The sequence below is a fragment of the Mesoplodon mirus genome, assembly GCF_964341445.2.
Source record: "Mesoplodon mirus genome assembly, chromosome: 6".
Taxonomy (NCBI): Eukaryota; Metazoa; Chordata; class Mammalia; order Artiodactyla; family Ziphiidae; genus Mesoplodon; species Mesoplodon mirus.
The window spans coordinates 87,410,847-87,438,145 of NC_138982.1; the positions used below are offsets into that span (position 1 = coordinate 87,410,847).

The window sequence follows — 27,299 nt, forward strand, 5'->3', positions numbered from 1 at the left end:
CACCCTTCTGCTCAACTTCCGGGGAGAGGAGACACTCTTTATAGTTTAGGTATGTTTGAGATAAACTTTGCTGTTACCTGCAGCCACATGAATCCAACGGATGCATCTTTATTTATTTTTTTGGTCACTCATTCATTTCTGCTTGTTATCTGAAGGGTACCTCTAGCTCTTAGCTAATTTTCAGAGCCTTCTTGATCTTGGACAGTGATTTGGCTCAAGTCCCGGCTCTGTCTACCAGTACTTCACTGTTCAGGAGACCCTTCTGAATACGAAATTCCTTTAATTGTCATTGCAGTGATAAAATGACTTCACTCATACAATAAAAATAACAGAGCATCCATTCACAGAGCACCTATCAGATCCAACCAATTAGGCTTTCTAAGTTTGACTAGGCCTAAATAAGAGCAAAACCTGGAGAGCATCAGAGGGAAAAGGCTGAGATCCAGAGAGAAGACATTTCATTTTAACATTTTATGAATAAAATAGAAAGTAGTACTTAGCATTTTAAAGACAATAGAGCAGGTGTTCTTTTATATTCCTTTACATTGGCTCTTGAATGTTATTAAAACCAATTGCCTGGATGCCTGGAAAAATAGACACGTTGACATTAAGGAAGACAAAAGTCAAAGGAAGGCAGGAGAAGCAGACCTCCAGCAGAGGGAGAGATACTCCTGCTGGGTGGGGTAGGGAGTCACTTTGTGTCTTTCTAACTTAACTGTAGAAAACACAGAACTAAACATCTGCTGCATACCTACTGTATAGCACAGCGAACTCTACTCAATCCTCTGCGGTGACCTAAATAGGAAGGAGATCCAAAAAAAGAGGGGATATATGTATATGTATAGCTGATTCACTTTGCTGTACAGTAGAAACTAACACAACATTGTAAAACAACTACACTCCAATAAAAATTAGAAAAAAAATCTGCTGCATGTGACTTAAAAATCAAGTCTCACTCCATCATTCCTTTTCCAAATGATCATTCTATGCCAAGTAGCTTGTGAGCACTGAGTAACTCATGCTGATTTAGGCTTTTCAAAAAATAGGACACTTACAAAAGGTGCAAACTTCCAGTTATAAAATATAAGTAAGTCCTGGGGATGTAATGTACAACATGGTGACTAGAGTTAATAATACTGTATTGTATATTTGAAAATTGCTAAAAGAATAGATCTTAAAAGTTCTCATCACAAGAAAAAATAGTATAACTATGTGTGGTGATAGATGTTAATTAGATTTCTAGTGGTGAGCATTTTGCAATATATACAAATATAGAATCATGTACACCCAAAACTTATACAATGTTATATGTCAATTATATCTCAAGTTTTAAAAATAAGGACATTTTTTTTTTTTAAAGATTTGATAAAAAGATCAAGCAACTGAATTCCTTTGTTCAAATCCTCTTAGTGGAGGAAAGGGCACATTACAATGGTTGGATAATCAATTACTCTGGATTTCCCAAAGTTATAAGACTCTATTATACTTGCTAGTCTCAAATACTTCAGTTTTCTAGATCCTTGAACAAAAAAACCCTCTATCTCAATTTGGGAAAAGTAAGCTCTGTATTAGATTTGACACAATAAATTCTTACCATTGTTCACAAGTCAGCTCTGTGATAAGACAGATATGAACAATTTATGTCCTAGAAAAGAGTAAACTCTTTAAAAAGATGAATTGCTGACAAATGGGCTGTGGACAACTACAAGGAACTCTCCGAACAAAGGCTCTTAGTGTGAGCTCCATATTTCAGTAATTACCAAGTGCATAAATTGGTTCTCACTGGCTCTGCTTTCTGTAGAAAGACTGCAGATTAGACCACTCTGTGTGTGTCTGTGGTGGGGGGGGGGTAGGAATCAATAGAGGGTTTGGGAAATTACAAAAGTCAGAGAGACAAAAGTACCAAATGGAATGTTGCCACATTCTTGACATCAGTTTGAATTGAAACCAGGGATTTTTCTTACCGTCATTGGAACCAAAGCTTCCATCAATGGACTTTCTCTGAAACCTGCAAACAAGCACATACACATGCTCCTAAGACTGCAAAAACGTCAACATTTTCCATTTGTTCCCTATAGACTTTGTTGCAGATTTGTCTGCTAGGATCTCTTAAAAATGGGCCTTTGGATGTGCAGAAATTGGAACTCTGATACATTGCCAGTGGGACTATAAAATGGAGCAGCCACTTTGAAAAACCATTTAACAGTTCCTTAAAAAGTTAAACCTAGAGACACAATATGACCCAGCAATTTCACACCTAGGCACATACAGGCATACAGATATTAAATTCATTAATTTATTTCCATTTTCATTTATTTTCAAATAATTCACATGCCATAAAATTCACCCTTTAATTTGCACAAGTCAATAAATTTTAATATGTTCACAAAGTTGTGCAACCATCACTATTTTCTAGTTCCAGAACATTGTCATCATCACTCAAAGAAATCTCAGATCAATTGACCATAGCAGTTACTGCTCATTCTCTACTCCTTCCAGCACTTGGCAATCACTAATCTACTCTCTGTCTCTATAAATTTGCCTATTCTGGACATTTCATATAAATGGAATTGTATTGCATGTGGTCTCTTTGTCTTCTTTCACTTAGCGTAATGCTTTCAAGGTTCATCTATGTGGTAGCATGAGTGAATACTTCAGTCTTTTTACGGCTGAATAATATTCCATCGTATGGATATATACCATGCTTAATTTATTTGTTTACACTTGATATACATTTTGATTGTGTCCACTTTTTAGCTATCATGAATAACACTGCTATGAATATTTGTGTACAAGTTTTTGTGTGGATATATGTGTTAAATTCTCTTGGGTATGACCTAGAAATGGAAGTGCTGAGTATAAGGTAACTCTGTGTTTAACATTTTTTTCTAAACTGTTTTCTACTGTAGCTCAATAGCAGGAACTAAATATTTTACATTCCTACTAGCAATGTACAAGTTTCTAATTTCTCCACATCCTTGCCAACTCTCGTTATTTTCATTTAAAAAATTTTATTATAGCCATCCTAGTGGATATGAAGTGACATCTCATTGTAGTTTTGATTTGCATTTCCCTGATGGCTAATGTTGTTGAACATCTTTTCACATGCTTATTGGCCATTTGCATATTTCTTTGGAGAAACATCTATTCAATTTAAAAAATGCCTATTTTTAAATGGGGATATTTTTCTTTTTATCTTTGGGTTGTAAGAATTCTTTACATAGTTTGGACACTAGACTCTTACTGGATATATGATTTACAAACATTTTCTCCAGTTTTGTATTTTCACTTCCTTGATAATGTTCTTTAAAAACACAAAAGTTTTAATTTTGATGAAGTCCAATTTACCTATTTTTTCTTTTTTTACTTGTGCTTTTGCTATCATATCTAAGAAACTATTACCTAATCTGAGGTCACAAAGATTTACACCTATGTTTTCTTCTAAGAGTTTTATAGATTTGGCTCTTTTATTTAGATCTTTGTTCTATTTAAAGTTAATTTTTTTTATATGTTGTAAGGTAGGGGTACAACTTCATTCTTTTTCATGTGGATACCCAAGTGTCCCAGCACCATTTGTTGAAAAGAATATCCTTGTTCCATTGAATTGTCTTGTTACCCTTGTCAAAAATCAATTGACCATAAATGTAAGTGTTTATTTCTGAACTCTCAATTCTGTTCCATTGATCTGTATGTCTTTCCTTATGTCAGGGCCAGAGTTTTGAATATTGTTGCTTTGTAGTTGGTTTTGACATCAGAAAGTGTAAGACCTCCAGCTTTGTTCTTTTTTTTTTCATGATTTTTTTTCCTATTCTGGGTCCCTTGCATTTCCATATGAATTTTAGGATCAGTTTATCAATTTTTGGAAGAAAGTCAGCTGGGACTTTCATAGGGATTGTGTTGAATCTATAAATCAGTTAGGGGAGTATTACCATGACTTTTAGTTTATATTGCTGCTGTAACAAATTATCACAGTCTTAGTGGTTTAGAACAATACAAATTTATTATCTTCAGTTCTGGATGTCAATTCTAAAATGAGTCTTATGTGGCTAAAATCAAGATATCAGCAGGGCTATATTCCTTCTGGAGAATCCAGGGGAGGATCCATTTCTTTGCCTTTTCCAACTTCTAGACGTGGCCTGCATTCCTTAAGTCATGGCCCCTTCCCCCATCTTCAAATGTATTACTCCAACCTCTGCTTCCCTCATCACACCTCCTCCTGTCTTTGACTCTCTTGCCTCCCTCTTATAAGGACACTTGTGATTACATTATACCCACACAGATAATCCAGGATAATCTCCATAATTTTATCACATCTACAAAATCTCTTTTGCCATGTAAAGTAACATATTCACAGGTTCTGAATATTAGAACATGAGCATTTTGAGGGGGCATTATTCTGTCTACTATACCATCTTAATAATATTAAGTCTTTCAATCTATGAACACAGGGTGTCTTTTCATATATTTAGGTTCTCTTTAAGTTTTTTCAAGGATGTTTTGTAGTTTTCAATGTACAAGTCTTATATTTAATTTCTTAAATTTTTTCTTAAGTACTTTATTATTTTTGATGCTATTGTTAATAGAATTATTTTCTTAATCTCGTGTTTGAACTGTGCACTGCCAGTGTATAGAAATACAATTGATTTCTGTATATTGATCTTGTATCCTATAATCTTGATAAACTCAGGGTTTCTTTTTGGAGATGATGAAAATTAGATAGTGGTGATGGTTGTGCAACTGTGAATATACTAAAACCACTGAATTTTTAAAGGGGGGTGAATTTTATGGTCTATGAATTATGTCTTAATAAAGTCATTATTTAAAAAACCGGGTGTTGGGGCTTCCCTGGTGGCACAGTGGTTGAGAGTCCGCCTGCCGATGCAGGGGACACAGGTTCGTGCCCCGGTGCGGGAAGATCCCACATGCCGCGGAGCGGCTGGGCCCGTGAGCCTTGGCCACTAAGCCTGCGCGTCCGGAGCCTGTGCTCTGCAACGGGAGAGGCCACAACAGTGAGAGGCCCACATACCGCAAAAACAAACAACAGCAACAAAAACAAAACAAAACAAAACAACAAAAAAAACGGGTGTATCAAATGTAATTGTCTATCAAAAATTAAAATGTGAATTCTCCCTTCCCCCCAAATGAGCCTCCCTTTTGGATATGAGGTTGGAGTCGGGGGAGAAGGGAGAAAAGTTGGGGACTATATGTGCCTGTGCTTTGGTACATGTTCTTATTTACTTCCAAATGGGGGCTCTAGAAGTTCCACACCCCTGATCCTGGTATGTTTGGTGGAAGGACTTCTCTTCATACCTCTTTCGTTCCTAGACACAGCAAACCCATCCCTGCCTCAGGGCCTTTGCTCTTGTTCTCTGCCTGGGCCACTCTCTCCCCAAATCCTCACATGGCTGGCTCCTACTTGCCATTCAGGTCTTGGTCCTGAGAGGTCTTCCCTGCTGAACAAATCAAATCTAAAGTAGCTTCCCAGTCCAATCATTCTCTGTCCCACCACTGTGTTTGTTCTCCTTCTGTCACTAGCTGATATTATTTTCTTTATTAATTGCTTGCTTGCTTGCTTATATGTTTTTCCTTTGTACAATGGAAGCTCTATCAGAGCAGGGATCTAGACTGTCTTGTTCACCGCTGTATCACTAACCTTTAGGACAGGGCCTGGCACCCAGGAAATGATAACTAAATATTTGTTGAGTGGACAAGGCATATCATTAAGGAGAGCAGTTACAATTGGGTCTGACTGTTCTAGCTGGCAAATGAGGCTCTAGGGAAGTCCCTTTAAAAAAACAATTTTATTGATATTAACTAGCAAGCAATTATATGAACTCATAAAAGATGATGTGTTTGGACTGTGTTTGTATTAACAGGCTTTAACCACATTTGCCCTAGGTTTTGGAGCTGATAAAGTTCTTAATTAGAGGAGTTAAATGATTTACAAAGCTAGGGTGAGGCAGGCAGTATCCAGTGAACAAACAAAAAAAGAGTAAATGAGACCTATGCTAGATTGATTGAAAAATGGCTATACCTCATCTTGTATCTAGCTCCTTCAATCAAAAGTGGAGTCTATCTTTACCTCTTGCAGCTGGACTGGCCTTATCACTTGTTTTGGCCAATAGAAAGAGGGGGAAGTGATATCATGCCACTTTTGAACCTACATCTTAAGGAAGCCTTGCATTCTTCTGCTATCTCTCTTGGAGATACAATAAACCAGGGCTAGATTGCTGGAGGATGAGAGGCAAAGTACAGCTGAGGCCAGTCTAGAAAAGCCAGCTCTTCTCTGACCTGCCAGTTGATTCCACTCTATGACCACACCCAGCTGAGATCTCTGAGCCTAGTCCAGATTAGCAGAATCATCCAGCTGACCCATAGATTTGTGAGCAAATGTAAATATGTATTGGAGTTTTTATGCTTGGAGTTTTTGGAGTTTTTATGGTTGATTTTTATGCAGCATTATTGTGGCAATAGATAACTAATACAGGAATCAAGGGAAGAACGAGTAATCAGGATCATGTAGTTTGAACTCAACATCTGGCAGGGTGACTGAGAGGAAGGAATAAGAGACATGTATGCAGGGTTTCCCTGGTGGCACAGTGGTTAAGAATCTGCCTGCCAATGCAGGGGACACGGGGTCGAACCCTGGCCCGGGAAGATCCCACATGCCGTGGAGCAACTAAGCCTGTGCGCCACAACTACTGAGCCTGCGCTCTAGAGCCTGTAAGCCACAACTACTGAAGCCCGCACACCTAGAGGCTGTGCTCCACAACAAGAGAAGCCACCGCAATGAGAAGCACGCACACCGCAACAGAGTAGCCCCTGCCTGCCACAGCTAGAGAAAGCACCTGTGCAGCAACGAAGACCCAACGTAGCCAAAAATAAATTAATAAAATAAAAAAAATAAAGTGATATAGATATAATATAATTAAAGAAAAAAAGAGACATGTATGCAGTGCTTGACCCAGGGGGTCATTGCAGGGGCTCCATAAATACTTGCTGAATGAATTGGAGCTGGTGGGTGGGGAGGGGAATGGAGTTTAGGGTTGAGCCAAAAAACATAAAAACAAAAAAACATAAAAAAATAGCATAAAAACACTTTGAATTCTTAGCTCCCTGAGGACAGGAGCCATGTCTCTAATCATTGTTTTCATTCTGATCTCATAGCATGTACTGCAAACCCCACATGTATTAGTAATAAAGAACAGGGGGCTCAACAAGCAATTGGCATTCTGCTCCAGGACTGGCTGGCTTCACTTGGTTTTGTAGAAAACTTTGTTATTTCTGCTTAGTTCAATGAAGGAAGAGTTCTGTTAGCATTTTCTCTCAGTTTATTCCCCTATTTAGATGCCAAGTAGTTCTTATGTCTCCAGATTTCTATTTTCAGTTTGCCTATATTTGGAAAGAATCTATGCTTGTGCAGTTGGCAGTAGCAAAGTAATCTGGCAGCCAGAGGTTTCAACAGAGCCTTAGGCCACAATTTTCAAAAACTGTGCTCTCTTCAGCAGGCTGAATAACAACTTTAGAGAGATTGATATCCAGCTATTAATTTTTGTCTGTACACTGGTTATGTCTGCTAGGTAACTAAAGAGGTGAAACCTATTTTCTAAAATCTAAAACATCAGCGGTAGAGACAGCCGTCCTAAGAGAGGCAGAAAAGATGAACTTCTTTTCCCATGACGCTGTAACTCATCTGAGTCAAAATTGGCAGCTTTTCGGACCCCCTTTTCAATCAAATTCATGCTGGGGTTCCAGGCTTTTGACCTGGTTTCCTTGATTAGGACTGCCCTCCTTCACATGCCCTGACCACTCCAGACCCATCTTGTCCGGGCTGCTTAAGAGCTAAGGCTCTGGAGCCAGGCTGCCTGGGTTCAAACCCAGGCAGTGAATTCTTGGTCAAACTGCTTAACCTCTGAATGCCTCAATTTCCTGAACTGTCAAATAATGATATACTACTACTTGTTGTGGGGCTTTAGATGAGATAGTCTACTCAGAATGCCTGGCAAAGAGTAAGTACTTGTTCAGTGTTAGTGATTATGATCTGATAAATTAATGAGCTGATAACCAGTTAATGTATGTATACTTTACAGGTATAATATTTGCCTGTAGACTGGAGTTTTTGTTTTTAATTTTTATTTGAAAATAATTTCACATTCATAGAGAAGCTGTAAGAATAAGAATAGAATATAGAATACCCATGTATCATTACCTAGATTCACTTATTGTTAGCATATTACCCCTTTGCTTTCTCATTCTGTCTCTGGGTGCATATGTATGTTTTCATATGCATGTATACATAAACATTTTTTTCTGACCCATTTGAAAGTAAGTTGCATATGTCATGAACTTTTGTGCCTAAATATTTCCAAAGAATAAAGATACTCTCTTCCATAACCACAGTGTAGTTGTCAACTTCAGCACATTTAACATCGATATGATAATCTTATCTAATCTGTTGTCTGTTTTACAGTTTTGTCAATTGACCCAATAATGTCCTTTATAGCATATTTTTCTTCTAGTAAAAGAACCAGTCTGAGATCAAACATTGTCTTTAGTGGTCACATATATTTAGTCTCCCTCAATCTGGAACATTTCCGTAGCTATTTTTTGTCTTTTGTGATACATTTTAATAGAATGTTCATCATTTTGAGTTTGTCTAATTTTTTCCTCAGGATTATATTAAAAATGTGCATTTCTGGCTGGAATACTGCATAAGTGATGCTATTTCCTTCTCAGGATGTCACATCTGGAGGCACACAGTGTCCATCTTTCCCTTGGTCATATTAACCTTTATCACCCTGTCAATAGTCTAATTTCTCCACTGTATAGTTACTACTTTTTCCCTTACAACTACTAAGCGATTTGTGGGGATATACTTAAGGCCATGCAGATATGTTGATCCTCATCAGATTTTCCTGCTAGTTTTAGTATTCATTGATGGTTCTTAACCTGATCTATGCAAAATGATGATTTTCCAATTCCAGCACTCTCTCCTTATTTACCAGTCAGTGTTTGGTGTTGTGCTGTAGGCAAGAATCCTCCCTCCTAGGTCAGTATTTGCTAATGGGTCCTGTCCCTAATGTGTATCTGTTTTAGTAATTTTGTTGAGTTTATTAAATGTATATCTGTAAGTATTTTGGTCTTTCTTTCCCTCCTTCCTTCCTCCCTCCTTTTCTCCCTTCCTTTCTTCCCTTACTGGGATGGATTCATGAATTTCTGTTTTTCTCAATGGTTTATAATTCACTATTCTCCTTAATTGTTTTGGTTCTCAAATTGTCCCAGATATGGTCAGTGTGTTTTTGAAGTCAGTTTCTCAATTGCAAAGCTTCATCAAAGTCACAGAAGGGAGTTATTTTTTGAATCAGAGGTAGGCCTGTATCACTGAGATAGTTGTATCACTGTGGTAGCCTTGAGGTTTTTCTACAGATGAGACTAATCTTGCCCAGTAATCTGAAAACGCCATACTGGCTTTGTTTTCTTTACATGCTCAAGAGGAGAGAGAACATTTGTTTATTATACCTCCTGCCATTCCTTTGTAGTTGTTTTACAGAGACCACGACAAGCTATGGAATTCTCAAGGTTCAGGCCTGCTCTGAGATACAAGGAAAGACTGGTGCTCTTTTCACTGGGGGCTCCAAACTCTTGGGATGGGAAATTTCCAAATTACAGCATGATTATCTCCTTTTTTTCTCTCGAGGAACATTTTACTGTAAAACTGATGCTACAACACTAAGAAAGCACCTGGTAATGTAGTGTCAAAGCATATTTATTACTCCTGCTACTTATTATACCTCAATATTTATTTTAGGCATTAATTGTACCTTTTGATGGAATGTTTAAAGCTGTTTCTAAATCTCCATGTTAGGTAGAACTCATTTCCTACATTCTGTAGGATCTACATTGAGTATTTTCTGGTCTAAAAATTACCCAAGCTATCTTTCTGTTGAAGTTTCATTAACTATGAAAATAGCTAACACTATCAGCACTTACTCTGTGCAGGACATTGATGTAAACACTGCACTTATACTGGTCTATGAGGTAAATTATTATCTCATTTTACAGATGAAGAAACTTAAGCACAGAAAGTTTAAGTAACTTGCCCAAGATCACACAGTGTGTGGCTAAGGTAGATTCGAATCCAGTTAATATGGCTCTAAAATCTAATGTGCTCATCACTAAGCAGAGACAGGTGAAGGGGGTTGACATTTCTTGAAACTCTTGACGTACCTGATATAATGAACAAATGCAACAAACAGGCATCCCAAGTAGAAGGAGAAGAAGATGAGGAAACTGAGAAGAATGGATTTCACATAAACAGATCCTGAGGGAAGAGAAACAGCTTTGGTCAGGATGTCCTCAAGAGAAGAGGGGACCATGTTTGGGACAGGACAGCTTCATGGGCCCATCTGCATCACACTCATTCTTAAATCCTAAGATAATTCCACTCAAAGCAGCAAAGCTATTGGAGGTCACCCAGACATCGTCCATAAATGGCTGCTTTTCACAGTGATGACTTCCTCAGGGAAGCTGGGGAGGGACTTCCTGTATACAACTTTATAATTGGCTTCCCTTTCTTTCTGCAAAGGATTTAACAAAATGCTTTGATTCTCTCTTCTATCTCTAAGGTAAACATTAGTTTTCTTATGATGTTTCTCTGGAAGGATGACTTTAGCATTGAATGACATGACTGCCTTCCTGACATAGGAATCTCTCCACTAAATCTTAGTAACAAGACTGACCTTTAATGGAAGGAACAATGGTCACTTTAAGGTTCTTTGCACGTTGTAGATTCCAGGTCTGGTTCTCCTTTTCTGGTAAAAAAGAACAAAGCACAATGGATCAGATACTAGGTTCCTGGTCTCTGATCTGAACAGTTGTTTAAAAACTGTCCAGAATTAACTCTGGTTGCTGAATTTTCTTTTAGCAAGAACTATGTGAAAACCGTCAAACTGTCTAATACTCTTTTTGATTAAAACTTTCAACTTGGCCTTTGGGTGCATTTTGGTAGCACTAAGTGAGTCAAATGAGAACGCAGCCTCCTTTCTTGAATAAAGAAGGCTTGACCCTTCTCCTGATGTCCTATGGCTCAATATGCCACAGACATCTGAAGAAAACAGCTGCAAAAATAGAGAGCTACTACATTTTTGGTCTGCATTTTTTTTTCTTTTTTTTTTCAACATCTTTTTTTTTTTTTTTTTTGCGGTTCGCGGGCCTCTCACTGTTGTGGCCTCTCCAATTGTGGAGCACAGGCTCCGGACGCACAGGCTCAGCGGCCATGGCTCACGGGCCTAGCCGCTCCGTGGCATGTGGGATCTTCCCGGACCGGGGCACAAACCCGTGTCCCCTGCATCGGCAGGCGGACTCTCAACCACTGCGCCAGCAGGGAAGCCCTAAACATCTTTATTGGAGTATAATTGCTTTACAATGTTGTGTTAGATTCTGCTGTATAACAAAGTGAATCAGCTATACGTATACATATATCCCCATATCTCCTCCCTCTTGCGCCTCCCTTCTACCCTCCCTATCCCACCCCTCTAGGTGGTCACAAAGCACCGAGCTGATCTCCCTGTGCCATGGAGCTGATCTCCCTGTGCTATGGAGCTGCTTCCGACTAGCTATCTATTTTACATTTGGTAGTGTATATATGTCCGTTCCACTCTCTCACTTCGTCCCAGCTTACCCTTCCCCCTTCCTGTGTCCTCAATTCCATTCTCTATGTCTGTGTCTTTATTCCTGTCCTGCCCCTAGGTTCATCAGAACCATTGCTTTGGATTTTTTTAGATTCCACATATATGTGTTAGCATATGGTATTTGTTTTTCTCTTTCTGACTTACTTCACTCTGTATGGCAGACTCTAGGCCCATCCACCTCACTACAAATAGCTCAGTTTCGTTCCTTTATATGGCTGAGTAATATTCCACTGTATATGTGTGCTGCATCTTCTTTATCCATTCATCTGTTGAGGGACACTTAGGTTGCTTCCATGTCCTGGCTATTGTAAATAGTGCTGCAATGAACATTGTGGTACATGTCTCTTTCTGAATTATGGTTTTCTCAGGGTATATGCCCAGTAGTGGGATTGCTGGGTTGTATGGTAGTTCTATTTTTAGTTTTTTAAGGAACTTCCATACTGTTCTCCATAGTGGCTGTATCAATTTACATTCCCATGTAATGAAACTTGAAAGTTTTTGCACAGCAAAGGAAACCATAAACAAGACAAAAAGACAACACTCAGAATGGGAGAAAATATTTGCAAACGAAGCAACTGACAAAGGATTAATCTCCAAAATATACAAGCAGCTCATGCAGCTCAATATCAAAAAAACAAACAACCCAATCCAAAAATGGGCAGAAGACCTAAAAAGACATTTCCCCAAAGAAGATATACAGATTGCCAACAAACACGTGAAAGGATGCTCAACATCACTAATCATTAGAGAAATGCAAATCAAAACTACAATGAGCTATCACCTCACATTGGTCAGAATGGCCATCATCAAAAAATCTACAAACAATAAATGCTGGAGAGGGTATGGAGAAAGGGGAACCCTCTTGCACTGTTGGCTTGCATTTTTCTAGGCAGTGAGAATTTGTTTTTTTCTTATATGGCCATCAAAGGACTTATAGTTTACCGAGAACATTGGATGTTGGCAAAACTCTAGAGCTATGTAATTAAGAGATTAAAGAATATATTAGAAAAAAATTCACCTAAATACTGAGCAAACGATGTTACACTCAACAGTAAACACTTTTCATGTTGATCACATATGGCCTATCAGCTGCTGGGGGGGTCTGTGTTTTCATTCAACAGCCTATTCCATTCCCGTGGTAGTTAGTGGGTAGTTGCCCATAACCACTTGTACTATGCTTAAGAGTTGACATAACCCCTGCCATTGGGATAAGTTGCCCTACTTTGCTTACTTACCGTCTTGAAAGGTACAATTTTGGCAATGGGAATTGAGAACTCTGAATTTTCCTTGGGGAAATGATGACTACTGATAAATATAAGTGGCTCCATTGCTACTCGCTGCCAAAATGATCTTTGAAAATGGACCTCGATCTGCTGTATAAGATCATTACTTCACAGAAGTAAATATTTGTTGAGTAAAGGGCCAACTGAGTGAACTGGGCCAACTGGGCCAACTGAGGGAGTGCAAGACTTTGAAAAGATTCAGGCACTAAATGGCATTTTGTAGTATCAATAATATCTTGAGATTTATTATTTTCTTCCCTTTATTTTTTTCTCATGTATGTCTCAGACTGCCTTGCCAAGCCACTGCTGATGACCTTCACTTAGTGGGAACTAGAGATGGTTGGAAGGAGCCAGAAGGGGCCAAAATGAGCTTTTGGCTTCCTTTCCATTCCATTCTGTTAGGTTTTTCTAAGTAGATAAATACTCCTCACTGTTGCTTACCCTGGATGAAGAAAGATCCTCCACAGGCATAATCTTCAGGCTTTATCACAAACACCACATAGAACTGCTCACCTGGAAAATCCTTCTTCTGCACAAGACATAAAGATAGAGAGAAGAAGGGAGAAAGTCCATAATGGTGGGGGCAAAAAGAAAGAGGAAGGAGAAGAAAAGTAAAGTTCACCCCTGCTCCCTAACTCCTTAGAAAGGACTCTCACATTCCCATGACCTACTCCAGGTTATCCATAATAAAATAATTGTTATATCCAAGAAATTATGTAAATAGACTGTTCTGATTTCAATCTGTCCGGTGCCCACTTGAGTGCTTAGAATTGTAGTAGACCCTGTATAAAATATATGTCAACAGTCTATGTTTAATAATTATACTTGTATATTAAATTCTTGAATAAACTTTATTTTTTGGGCAGTTTTAGCTTCACTATATTAAGTTTTTATTATTTAAAAATTTAATGATAAATGACTTTCCTAAAAGTCACACAGTCAGCAGTTAAATAAACAATTTAGGTTAGGGAAGCAAAAACTCAAGTCAGGAGACCTGAGTTACAGTCCTGGCTTTGACTTTCTCTAAGTGGGCTTCTCCGTGTCCCAGTTTCTTATCCATGAATGAAGCATGGTTGACAAGATAATCTTTAAGGTCCAGTATATTTATACAACTCTGATTTTTTTTATTATCCCCAAATTTCTGATATTATGTTTAACCCACTGAGAAAATGGCCCAGTACTGACTCATGGGTCCAAAAGAGAAGTAATAACTTATTGCCAAACATATTGAAAGTAGGAATGTACTGATATGATTTGCACTTCATTAATTTAGTGTCCAGATGATGTAAAATCTGAGTTTCCTACTATGGTTATTTTTTCGTCTTTTTAAGTTTGGGACCACATAATGCTGATGTGCTAAGGAAAAAAAATACTAAAAACAAGAGGAGATATTTGAGATATCAAAACTGAGACATTAAAAATAAAAGCCTGACTAATAGAAGTTTTTTGGTCTGATACCTAAATTATAATTAACCTCTCCTCATTCATGGCCTGCTATTCAATAAACAGTATCTCCTTACCTAGAGAACAGATCAAGTCGCAGGTACTCCAAGTAAGTACCGCTCTAAAGCCAGGGACAGAATCTCTTTGAAAATATGCTGACATGATGTCTGTACATTTTTGCTATAAAATTACCATTGAAATAATAATTTAATTATCATACAAAAAGGGCAAACTTCTGCACAAATGTGGTTCATATTCCTTTGAACCTGTCCATTCTGTCCAGAGTTGAAGTTATGTTTTGGTTACAATATGTTTTTTTTCAATTGAAGGATAGTTGATTTAAAATATTGTTTTAGTAGAATATGTTTAGTTGTTTTAAATGGATCAGATAAACTTTACCCTAAACCAGCATCCCCCATTGGGTAGACTGGAATCTTTTGCCCTTACTTCTCTAAACAATCTGTCAGACACATGTCCCACTGAATCACAGGTTCCCAAGATTCCCCAAGGGGAACGGAGCACCTGGCAGAGTAGCACTGTCTACTATCACCAAGGCTTTGATTTCAGGTGTAGCAATCTTTGTTTTAAAATCAATCAGAAAGGAAAGAGATTCAAGGCACACAGTGAGCGGTAATCCCTTAGGTTTTTCTAAGTCCAGCAGGTAACCTGACTGGTCCAGTAGGTAATCTGATTAAAAACTGTGCACTGTCATTGACAATAACAACCACAGAAGCGATGTCTCACCTGTAGTGTGATGGCAGCTTTCTTGGTCATGGACTGATAGACACCATTAAATTCTACATTGTGGTCGAGATCATACACTGGGCACTGTAACATGCATGAGGGATAAAAAAGGAAAACATCATTAATGTCATAGTATACATACCACACATGTCACCTGGATCACAGGGGAGGGGGTCCCTACTGAGCCAGAAACCATGAAGAGTTTTCCCCCAGAACAGTCATGAAATAGTCCTCCTAAAACTTGGTGCCTTGTCCTCTGAAGTCAAGTTCACTTTATATCAAAGAGAACTGAAAAGATCATTAAAGTGTATCACACCTTTCCCATTTTTTATTAACACCTTATGAAACAGAAAGGGCCTAATGACACAATAAAAATTAAAAAAAAAAGAACAAACAGGTTTCTGTTTTTTTTGTGCAGCCCACAAGTTGGTCTTCCTTGTTCTCTGTCATGATCCTCCCTCCCTCCCTTCCTTCCTTTGTTTATTTTGGTGAGGAGTCAACTGCTCTCTATCTCCCCAGATCAGTGTCTACAAACACAGACTGCCCACTTGTGTGCACAAGATACTGTTTTTATTATTTAGCAGTTTTGTCAGAAATAGGTAGTATGAGGATGACATGGTGCCCACCCTTCTCTCTCATTTATCCTGGGACAATATAGTACTCCATATTGGAAGGTTGACAGGTTATGAAGACTCACCATGATATTCTGGACCGAGACAACAGAGCATGGATAAGCCATTTCAGACACGACTTTAATGATAACTGAGTCCACATCTTCAGGAAATTTGTATAGAAAATACTAAGAATAAAAAAAAGAAAGACAGGATTTGTTAATGTTAAGAAATGTTTACGGTCAAAAACTCAAGCTATTTTCCCATGAATAAGGTGGTTTCCTCAAATATTAAGCACAAAGTTCAGATGTAAATCTCAGTAAGCCTCCAGTAATTGAGTCAGCCATTCACCTCTTGCGTATTGAGCAAATTCTCTGTGCAGGGCTCAGGCACTAGGAACACAGCAGTGAACAAGAGAAAGGAGCCATTTCATACGATATTGCCATATCATTTTTTATAGTTTTTCCTTCTCAACTAAACTTTGCTACACTTCATTCTAATTTTGACTTAAGAAGATGCCCCCAACCCTTTGAATTAGAGATATGTGAAATGTGACAGGAGACAAGGTTTGCCTCTGTGGGGTCATTTTGAAATATGAAGCTCCTCCTTGAAAAGCAGATAAGCCTGTTCTTCAAGAATCTTAACCACATTCCCATAGGCAAGAATTAGCACTAGACCCACCCTTCCCCTAGACTTTTTTGCCAAAGAATCTATTTCCTGGCTGGAATACAGTGAGATGACATTTAGATTCAAAGACCAAGCCCTACATCTAGCCTCCTGAAATATGTTCACAATTTTGGGCAGAAGTATTTCTCCAATATCATCAGAATAAGGAAACATTTATAATAGACAAAAGTTACACTATTTACCTACTTAGATTATCAATCCACTGGAAAAATTTATTAACTCTAAGCCTTAAACATGTTGCTAATAATGAAGAAAGGGGACTTCTGCCCAGTAGTTATAAATATAGAAACTGGTTGAGAAGCTTGACATGAAATACATGATTAAAATTTTGAGGAAAACAAACAAAGCAAACCCCTATCCTAGGGCTTTAGTAAATCTATCACTTTAAAGGAGAAGCAAAACCCATTAAAACTTCATTTTGCATTCCCACATCCTCTTTATTAACCTTATTCTGAGAACCAGAGCAATAAGAATAGAACTTTTTCAACAATCCAAAGCCTTCTGATGGGGAAAAAAATCATCTCAAGATTAAAGAGTGTCATTAACGCTGCTTTTTGGAAGTCTGTTCATGCCTTGTAACAGATGGAAACACTCTCAAGAAGCCACTCCATTTTTTGTGCTTTTATTTTGGAGCTTGATTCAAATACATACAATACAGGGCTCTTCCAAAGGTGAATACTCTGGAATTCCCAAGAGGCATTCTTGGTTCTTAGGGGAACCATACTTTGTAACTCAAAAGCATTATTATGGTTACTATTAGCAGTAATGAGCATCACATATATGCCTGTATATTCTAGGAGTTGGTTTTGTGCAAGCTGTAGACATCTACCGAAGCCTTATCTGTATACCAAGGTATTACTAATTGTTTTTAAACCTTTAAATTACCATAAACCCCAAATAAATAAACCCCTTGCCTTGAGAATCTACTTTTACCAGAAAGAAGCAAGTGACAAGGATCCAAAGCAATGCCTGGAATTTAGGCTAAAAATCACCATCTTGTGTCCTGATTATCCAGTTTCTGTAACCTGCTTCTGTCTACAGGAATAGAGACAGACAGTGGTGATTCAGGTTGTCTGAGTATGTGCAATAGTTTGGGTGGACTTACAGGAACAGAAAATTTTTCCTACAGTTGAAGAGGATATAAAATATAGGCTGAAATGGGAACAGTTACAAGTAAAGTAAGACCTTCAGAGACGTCAAAGAATTTCTGTTTTGTTTCATGAGTTTGTTTTAAGTATATTTTACTCTAGTTTGTGATTATATACAAATTATTTGGGCTTTAGTGTTTAATACTTTTTTAAAATAGAAAGAAGCTATAATATATAATCATCACTGATTTTCAGTCTACGAAGTACATCACGACATTCAGTCTATCATTTTTATTATAGCTTTCGACAGGACTATTAGACTGTACTCTTTCTGCAGTTGGGGTACAAGTTTTCCCCTCCCTTTCTATATAGATATCTCCCATTGCACCTAGTAACTAGTGCTTTCAAATATTTCATGAATTAAGTGGCTAATACTCTGAGGGCAATGGATCGTGGGACTGTAGTCCTCCTCTGTCACTGGGTGGCAGCATATATGCACTCTGGAGGCTTTCACTGGTGGGAAATTTAACTCTTCAAGGTGTGCTGGAGTTGGCTCTTGCAGAGCTGATTGTGCACATCGATTCCAAATCCGCCAGAGTGGAGGTATTTACACTGCAGAAATGGGCAAATGCTACAAAACAGGGCTTTCACTCTAAGAACCAGTTGTTAAATATTCACCAGCTCACAAGTGGTTGTAACAGATTTACAACGTTATCCATATAATATGTTAATCCCAGTTTTAGTACAGTATATCCAAGGCCATTTTTGACAAAGTTGCATTACAGCCTACAGAAGACTTATAATAAGTATCAGGACATTAAACAAATCTATTTAAACTTGCTATTGCATAAACTTCACTCTTTCAGAAGCTATGAAAGGAAAAAGGAAGGTAGCTAGAAGTGTCACCAGAAAAGCAGCCTGAGTCAATCAAAGTTTTCATCTATTTAGTCTGTTAATGATTATGGCCTAATGGAGAGCACAGCACAAATATCTAATTCTTCTAATAATTTTTGTCAGCATTCCTGTTCTTTCTTAATGACAGGAGAAACTAATTAATTTTACCCATAACACTGTAGAAATTAAAATCTGTCTCATTTTTATTGTACTTTCAGATCAATTGATTATTTTTGTATTTGTTTAGTGGTGGTCTTCCACTGTCTGTCTCCCCACCCCCATCCTGATTATAAGGTCCGTGAGGGCAGAAGTTGCACCTGTCTCTTCTTCATCCTTCTATCCCTGGCACCTAGTACAATCTAACACTCTACTTGGTACATAGTAGGCCCACAATTTTATGAATGAAGGTTGAGCCAAGGAACATCTGCAGATACTTCATGCCTCCCATTTTACACCAATTCAAGTGATAAGGTTAAAGTGTGTCTAAAATCCCAGTTACATGAACAACATTCCAAAGGTACAAATATAACTCATGTTGTGAAAGATCAAGGGCAACATCACATGCTAACTCTACCTGTTACCATGGTTTCTTTGGGTAACACCAACAGGAAGAATCATGATAACCTTGAAGCCCTTCACTTACCTGGGGTTGAGAGGGACTGGCAGTGAAGTGAAAGGCAACATTTGTCCTGAGAAATATAAGGGGGAGAGGGGAAAGTGGGAAAAGTGAAAGAAAAGCATAAGTTAGCAAGCAAAAATTATTTATTAAAAAAAATCTTAAACTAGATGCAAGGAAAGCCCTACCCTTTGAGAAAGGAGTTCTGGGCCCATAGAAGTGACAAAGTGCGCTGTGTGGGAACTTGGTGGTTTCAACTCTCAAGAATGATCAAATTGGGGAAGGGATCAATTTTATGTCTTTGTAAACCCATGAAGTCATACCTATACAAGTAAGTACTTTGTTGACTTTTATAGACACATTTGTCTTTGGATTCTCTTAAGATTTTACAATCAAGTACAGGGTTTAGGTGTCAGAAGTGGTCTGAAAGAGAGAGGAAAAGAAGGTTTGAGGTTCATTTGCATAATTCCGATAGCACTTCAAAATTTTGATGTATCCATGTCAAAAGATCACTTTTTAAAAAATGTGGTGGATAGATAATCACTATGGTAGTGTCTCTAGGGATAGGAGCATACTCCTCCTGCCCCCAAGCACCCCCAGTTGTCTACATTTCCCTCCAAGGTTGTGTCCTCTTTGTGTTAGGCATTGCCTTCTAAGACCCTTCTTAAAATGCACATACCACCAAAAAAATATAATGAAGTTATTTTCTCTCCAATTATTAATTTGTTGTGAATTATTTTATTAGATATTTTATTAGATATTTTCATTCTTCTGTGAAAGACAGAAATGATTCAGCACTGAGGAAAGGACAGTGTGAGGAGCATGTGGGAACCATACATCTGTAGCGTAGAGTGCTATTGGAAGGAACATATGTGAACAGTTCAAGAGACTGGAAAACAGAGAAATTTGCTCTTCTCTGTAGTCATGTAAGGGCTGTTTGGGGCTTTTGTTCTTTCTGGTTCTTGCCTCATTTTTTGTTGTGAAGATCACTCACACTTGCCCACTGCACTCTCAATGCCTGAGTCTGGGGAGTGTCATGATCCCAACTGTCCAATGTGACCTGCACTTGTGGGAACCTGAACCTGAACTTCATCTGGGGTCCTTCCCCAGCTTTATCCCCCAATGCTAAGGAGTCTTTCTCTCCACTCCTAATTTTCCTTTTATAAAAATTAAATAGTTTAAAATTTTTATTAAAGATTCCTTTAGAAAGGGCATGTCAGGACATTTAAGCATGAAGTTTATAATTGGAGGTGGTGTTTAGAAGTCATAAAATTTGAGCACTATTTCTAAAGGTAATGACAAACAATTCAGGCTGTCAGCAGACGAGGCTTAGAGTTTAGCAACGGATGCAATTTGTATATATTCACTCTCAATAGAAATCATCATCAGAGTCAAGGATTGGTTCTGCTGACATATGGTTAGTAACTCGTGATCTTAAGTCACCTAAAGAAGCCAAAGTCAGTGTCAAATCCAGTTGTGTGTGTTCTCCTGAGATTCCACAGCCAGAGTCAGGACCCGCGGTGCTGTGTGTGGCTCTCAGCGTGTGAGGAGTGTCATCTGCTATTACCAGGGCAACACGGGGCCCTCAATTCTGTTTGTTGCCAGGTCAGGGGAACAAAGAGGACAGTGATTTTCTTGGCTGGCAACAGACAGTGTAAGATTTCCAGAAGCAAACAGTTTTCTTTGGCCAGCAATTTGTTTTTAAATTCTCCCCTGTCATTTGAATTGCAGTTATAACATTGAATGTGTGGACATTGATAGGGATTTTCTGGTTTTTTTTTCTTGTTCTTTATGTTTGCTTTACTAGTAGAACACATACAAACTTTGAAAACACTTTATTTTCTTTAAGACTATCACATTTAAGTCTTCTCTTTCTCATGGAGTCAACAGTGTGTGCAAAATAAACATGGTGCCTGTTGCAGATGAAAGGTTCTGTTTCCTTCCCCATGGGCCTCAGTGGAAGAGGGGAAGGTTTATTTTATCAGGTGTCATTAAGCAACAGAACAAATCTAATTGAGACACACGTACACCTTTAGTTTTAGAGAAGGAAGTACACAATTTTCGACTTATTTGAAAAAATTAAACACAGGAAACAAAAGTTTATTCAATAAATAAGAAAACCCAAAAGCTAATTTTGTTTCCTCATTTTGGCTAGTTTGAGGGAGAGGAAAAGAGAAGAGGAACAGAGGAATCAAGAGAGATGGGTGAGTAGGGAAGGGGGACAGGGGAAGAGGAGAAAGGGGCCATGGGGAAGGGAGCGAGGAGGGGGAGAAGTATCTACGGCGAGTAATAAAACAGAAGGAAAAGGAAGGGGGGATGGGAAGAAAGGGTGAGTGGAAAGACAGGCAGAGACCAAAACTAAGTCGTTTTTGAGGTGAGTACAGAGAGGCCTGTGAGATTCAGGGCATCCTATTCATCTTCTGACAGCAAGCCCCTAGCACAGGGCACAGCGAGCGTTCAAAACCCTCACTTTGTCGAAGGAAATTACACTCGTTATTCACCTGGACTGTGGACTTCAGAATTCAGAATATCATTTCCTATTATCTCCTTACTACCATCTGTCATGAACTGCCTTTGCTTATCCCAGATCTTTCCCCAACACCTCCATCATCTGTAACCCTCCACCTCAAGGTTCTGGCTGAAGTACAAACTCTCCACGCATGTGCTAAATCCTGTCTTTTCTTCCCTCCTCTGGGACGTTGCTTCTACAAAACTCCAACTCTCCTTTAAATTTTATCTGCCTTTCTACTCCTTGGTTTATAAATATACTCTAGTCTCAACCACTTTCAAAATAAATAACAAACAAAAGCACCCCCCAGGATTGCCCTCTTTTCCCCAAATTTCTCTCCTTTGATGTCATTCTATATCCTTCTCCTTCACAACCAGCCTCTTCAAAGAGTGCTCTCTGCTCCAATCCCTCATTCATTCCTTCCTCTCCCCACTGCTGTCAGGATTCTTTTTCCATCATCTCCCTGAGGTTGCCAGTCACCTCCTTGTAGCTAAATCCAGTGACTTAGTCCTTAATTTTCTTTACCTGTCTGTGACAGTTGACACTGACAGCCACTTCCTCTGTCTTAGAACTTCCTCCCGTGGGCTCTGTGACCCCTGCTTTCCTGGGGTTTCTTCCACACATCTGACTATGCCGAGTCAGCTTCTTCTGAGAGCTCCTATTTCTCAGACCATCCCTTATATGAGAATGTGACCCACAGTCCTGTTCTTGATCTCCTCGTTTTCCTTAGCCACATACATCTTCATTCATATATGTATAATTATGTATATTATAATTGCCATAAAATCCATATATATAAATATTCAGTTGCCACAAAAACCACAACAATGGTAGTGAATCACAAGTTTCCATGTCCAGCCCAGGGCTATCTCCTGGGCTCCAGTCACAGAAGAGTGTTTCTCTGCTGGGCTTCTGCACTTCACCAGCCCTCAAGCATCTCAAACTCCATATGATCAAAATGGAAAGTACTCCCCTTTCCCTGACCCTGACCTGCCACGTCTGTCGATAAGCCTCACCTGACTTGTGACATCATTGTTGGAGTTGTCTTGGATTCCCTTTTTATCCCTTCCACAGCTGACTGCTCACCAAGTCTTACTGATTATATTAGTGTAAATATAACCTGGATGCACCTGCTCCCACCTGAAGCACTGTCTTTGCTCAGTATAGCATCCAATAAGAAAAAAAAAAAAACTGAAAAACAATGTAAATCACTATACTCTACCCCAAAATACCAAAAGGTCATTACATAGGATGACATATAGCAAAATGGTCTAAAAGCCTCTTTACTCATCCATTTCCTCAAAAATCTATTACTTTTCACAGCACAGTAGCTGAGCTATCGCACTCAAAACTCTCTCTCAAAACAAAGACTCAAGATCCCTACTTAGAAGGCTAGAGGAGGGTTGAAGCCTTCAAGTACTCATGTAAGACTATATTTTTGATTCTGCCACATGTATTTTTTGAATTTGTGAATTATCCCCATGTGTATTACTTGACTCTTTTTCTCCCTTACAACTTTGTTGCTACCATGATATGTTCAGGTCCTAATAATTTTTTAATTCTTCTCTGTTCAAACTTTTTATTTGTCTACGTGCCTCTACCCTCTCCTCTCCAGTTCATCTTCTACATGGCTACTAAAGTCATCTCAAAAATCAGACCTGTTCATGATATTCTGTTGCTTAAAATCTCTTAGTGGCTTCCATAACCTTAAAGATGAAGTCTAAACTGCCTGGTGCAGCAAAAATATCTTAAAGATCAAGGATTGGGTACTGCCTGTTTCTCCCCTTACCTCCTGTAACTCCACCTCAGGCACCATATGGACAAGCCTTCCTGAAGCTTCTACTCAGTGGCCTCTCTGTCGCTCAGCCCTCTCTCCTGAGCATCGTGCTGTATAAGTTCAACACTCTGCCAGGCACTGCACTTCAAGTTCAACATGTCCCAAAGTGAACTTATCTTTTCCTTCCCTCCTCAAAATTCTCATTTTCTCTTAGGGGCACCACCATCTACAAGTTAGATGGTCATCCTAGACTCTCCCATTTCCCTTACCCTGAATATCCAATCAAGTTTTGTCAACTTCACCTCTAAATTCTTCAGTTCATTTCATTATTTATCTTGACCACGGCATCAGCCTTCTAATTTCTCTGCATCCAGTCTAGTCCCCCTCAAATCCATTATCCATACAAATATCACAACATGGACAACTGTCTAAATTTCTTTTTAAACTATCTGTCATGCATTTTCCGTTCTTGGGGATATCTTTTTTTTTTTTTTTGGCCGAGCCACATGGCTTGTGAGATTGAACCCAGGCCTACGGCAGTGAAAGCATGAAGTCCTAATCACTGGACCACCAGAGAATTCCCAACAGCCCTTCCAGGCTCCTCCCAGCCCAGGAGCAGGTGCCTGCCTGTTCCTGCAGCCTCCCGCTCTTCCCTATCTGCAACTTCACACTCTGCAGCACTGAGCGCCAGGGCAATGGGGTCTGGGAAAAGGAGTAGGGGCAAAGCTGGTGTATGTGCATGTGTGGAGGCAGGTGGGGGAGAGTTAAGACGGCACGGAGTAATGCTTTAAGGCAGAAGTTAATTTTTTAAGCTGGATTTAAATAAATAAATGCTTCATGGAGTTGAGAAACATTTAGGGTAACAAAAATTAGGACAGTGTTAAACAGAAAGCAGAAATAGCATGGTATAGTGGGAACAGCTCAGAACTGCAAGTCAGAAGTCGAACCTAATTTTGATTTTGTCCTTTCCTGGCTGTGTGAGTTTGGACAAATCACTTAACCTCTCTGGGCATCAGTTTGCTCATCTGTAAAAATGAAATGAGTCGATTCAATTCCCAAAGTTCCTTCTATTCTTAAAATTTATGATTCTAGAAAAAAAAAAACAATACTTGTAGTCTGCCACTGAAAAACATACAACAGAAACTGCCATGTTGGGAAATTTGAGTTCATTCTTCAGTGCTTCTCTCAATACCTGAGTTCAGATCTCCCCACAGTCCTCAGCTCTTGCCTGTTACCATCATCCTCTGGATTTCTGAGTTTCCAGCAAGGCTGGTGTGGGACAATCCAGATCCAGGGAGGAAGAGACACATATATCTTAGTTATCATCTCTTCTCGGGCTTATCTTATTCGCATAAAACCCCTGGTAACTGTGTGCATTTTGAAGTGCTCTGCATGTCTGGTTGCTGAGGTCAGGTCACATTGTGAGAGGCGGAAACAGAAAACAATATGAGGGAATAGACTTGCAGTTTCACCACATGCGTATCATTCAATAACCCTCTCACAGAGTTGTGACCTTATGGCTTCAGTTTCACAGAATTCAGTTCTCCAAAGGGTCTAATTAGCCTCACAGATACCAGCCCTAGAATTCAAGTACACTACTACCAGGTGACAGCAACAGGTCCGACACACAGAGACCAATTAGTAAATGCAGGGCTTCTGTAAAGTTCAAAATGCACTCTGCTCGGGTAATGTACTGCCACCTCCTTCAAATTATGAGTACGAATTCCCATACTGTTTAATATCACAAAGAAATTTAGTTATTAAAACAATTAAACACAAGCACCACATGTAGAGATTGCTTAAAGGTAGTTGTTCTCAACTCTGCTGCACATTAGAATCACTTGGAGAACCTTAAAAATATATATACTATAATGCTCAAACCTCCCTCCTAGAGACTCATATAATTGATCTTTTTCTGCCTTTTGGGGGGGGGCTGGTTCTTTGCTCTTGAAATTATCACATCCCTTTTTTCTACACCAAAATTAATGGAGGGACTTGGAAAAAAAATGCTGTAACTACTTCACCATCCTTCTGACCATTCATTAATCTATCTGTCCATCTGTATCTATGGATATACACTGTCAAGGGGTGTAGAGAGGACCAAGATAAATATTTGATTCATATCCACAACTCCACTAGCTACAGACTTCAGAATAAACTACCTTAGAAAATTTAAGGAGAGCTTTTTAATAGAGCAGAACATTCTGATCAGAAAAATAAGCTGCAAAAAAGTATATATTTTAAATATTCTTATTTTTTAAACATTAATCTTTTTATTGAAGTGTAACAAACATATAGATAACAAGACATAAAGAATTCTGAAAGAATTCTCACTAAGTAAACATAGCCATGTACTACTTCTTTCTCCCTGACGGTACCACTGTCCTAACTTCCAACATGACAGAATAGTTTCACCTGTTTTTAAACTTTATATAAATGGAATCAAACAGTGTGTATTCCTTTTGTCTGGCTTCTTTTGCTCAACATTTTGTTTGTGAGATTTATTCATGTGGTTAGGTACAGAAATAGTTTGTTTTTATTGTTGTGTGATATTCCGCAAATGAATAGCACAATTATGTATCTAGGAGTTGAGTATATAACTAGGAGTGGAACTGCGTTGTCAGTCCTTTCAAAGTATAGCAGTTTGGTAGGTGCAGTGGAATCTCATTATGGTTTTAATTTGCATTTCTGACAGCTGATGAGGTTATATTTTTGGACCATTTGTATAGTTTCTTTGGTGAAGTGTCTGTTTAAGTCTCTTGCCTATTTTTTTTCCAGTGGGCTTGCCTGTCTTTTTTATTTTTTAGAAGACAATTATAAAAATAATACTAGTCATTTTATTGGGTTTTTTTTTTGTTTATTTGTTTGTTTTTTGCGGTATGCGGGCCTCTCACTGTTGTGGCCTCTCCCGTTGCGGAGCACAGGCTCCGGACGCGCAGGCTCAACGGCCATGGCTCACGGGCCCAGCCGCTCCGCGGCATGTGGGATCTTACCTGACCAGGGATCAGACCCATGTCCCCTGCATCGGCAGGTGGACTCTCAACCACTGCGCCCCCAGGGAAGCCCAATACTAGTCATTTTAAATAGTTGACCTGTGGTTTGGTTGATTTTGTCCATTGTTAATTTGTTCTCTATTTCATTGTTTTGGGCTCTTATTTTAGTACTTACTTCCACTTTCTTTGAATTTTATTTTCAGTTCTTTTACTTTTTTATTTTTTTTTCAAGCATTTAATTCAAGAATTTATTTTGAGGATCATAACAAACCTATAGAAATCAAGAGAATGACGATGATGTTTTAAAATACACAGAATTTGGACTTCCCTGGTGGCACAGTGGTTAAGAATCCACCTGCCAATGCAGGGGACATGGGTCTGATCCCTGGTCAGGGAAGATCCCCCATGCCGCAGAGCAACTAAGCCCGTGCGCCACAACTACTGAGCCTGCGTGCTGCAACTACTGCACGCACCTCAACAAAGAGTAGCCCCTGCTCACCGCAACTAGAGAAAGCCCACGTGCAGCAACAAAGACCCAATGCAGCCAAAAACCATTGTATAGCAATTATGCTCCAATAAAGATGCCAAAAAAAAAAAAGTACATTCAGGAGTTACATTGACTGGATTCAACTCCACAAAAAGATAAATAAAATAAAATAAAATACATAGAATTTCAACAAAGAAGCAGTTTACACAAGCTTCAGTTCTTTTTCTAACTTCTTAAAATGGGTACTTAACACACTGATTTTCAGCCATTCGTCTTTTCTGACATACACATTTGAAGCTTTACATTTTCCTGTAAGCAGTGCTTTAGTTGCATCCCAGAAGTTTGGATATGTATATTTTCAAAAGGTTAGGCATTCTATCATTTTGAGATGCAGTTTTCAAAATACATTAATTAGCTCAAGTTTGTTATTCATGTTGATCGGCTCTTTTATAGCAGGTGTTGGCAAACTTTTTCTAA

General features: G+C 38.7%; 1 protein-coding gene across 5 annotated transcripts in view; it reads right to left on the reverse strand.

Annotated features, from left to right (window-relative positions):
• The window catches only part of SIDT1 (SID1 transmembrane family member 1), a gene marked incomplete at its 5' end in the record, with an annotated part of 86,426 nt that overhangs the window by 31,204 nt on the left and 27,923 nt on the right, over positions 1-27,299 (reverse strand). For 3 of the 5 annotated variants that reach the window (XM_082624793.1, XM_082624792.1, XM_082624794.1), the window contains 7 exons: positions 1,965-2,008; positions 10,228-10,321; positions 10,740-10,811; positions 13,415-13,502; positions 15,161-15,244; positions 15,858-15,959; positions 19,084-19,129. In XM_082624793.1, coding sequence (XP_082480919.1) covers positions 1,965-2,008; positions 10,228-10,321; positions 10,740-10,811; positions 13,415-13,502; positions 15,161-15,244; positions 15,858-15,959; positions 19,084-19,129 — 530 coding nt within the window. The remainder of the gene's footprint in view (positions 1-1,964; positions 2,009-10,227; positions 10,322-10,739; positions 10,812-13,414; positions 13,503-15,160; positions 15,245-15,857; positions 15,960-19,083; positions 19,130-27,299) is intronic. The other 2 variants (XM_082624795.1, XM_082624796.1) reach the window with 2 other exon arrangements.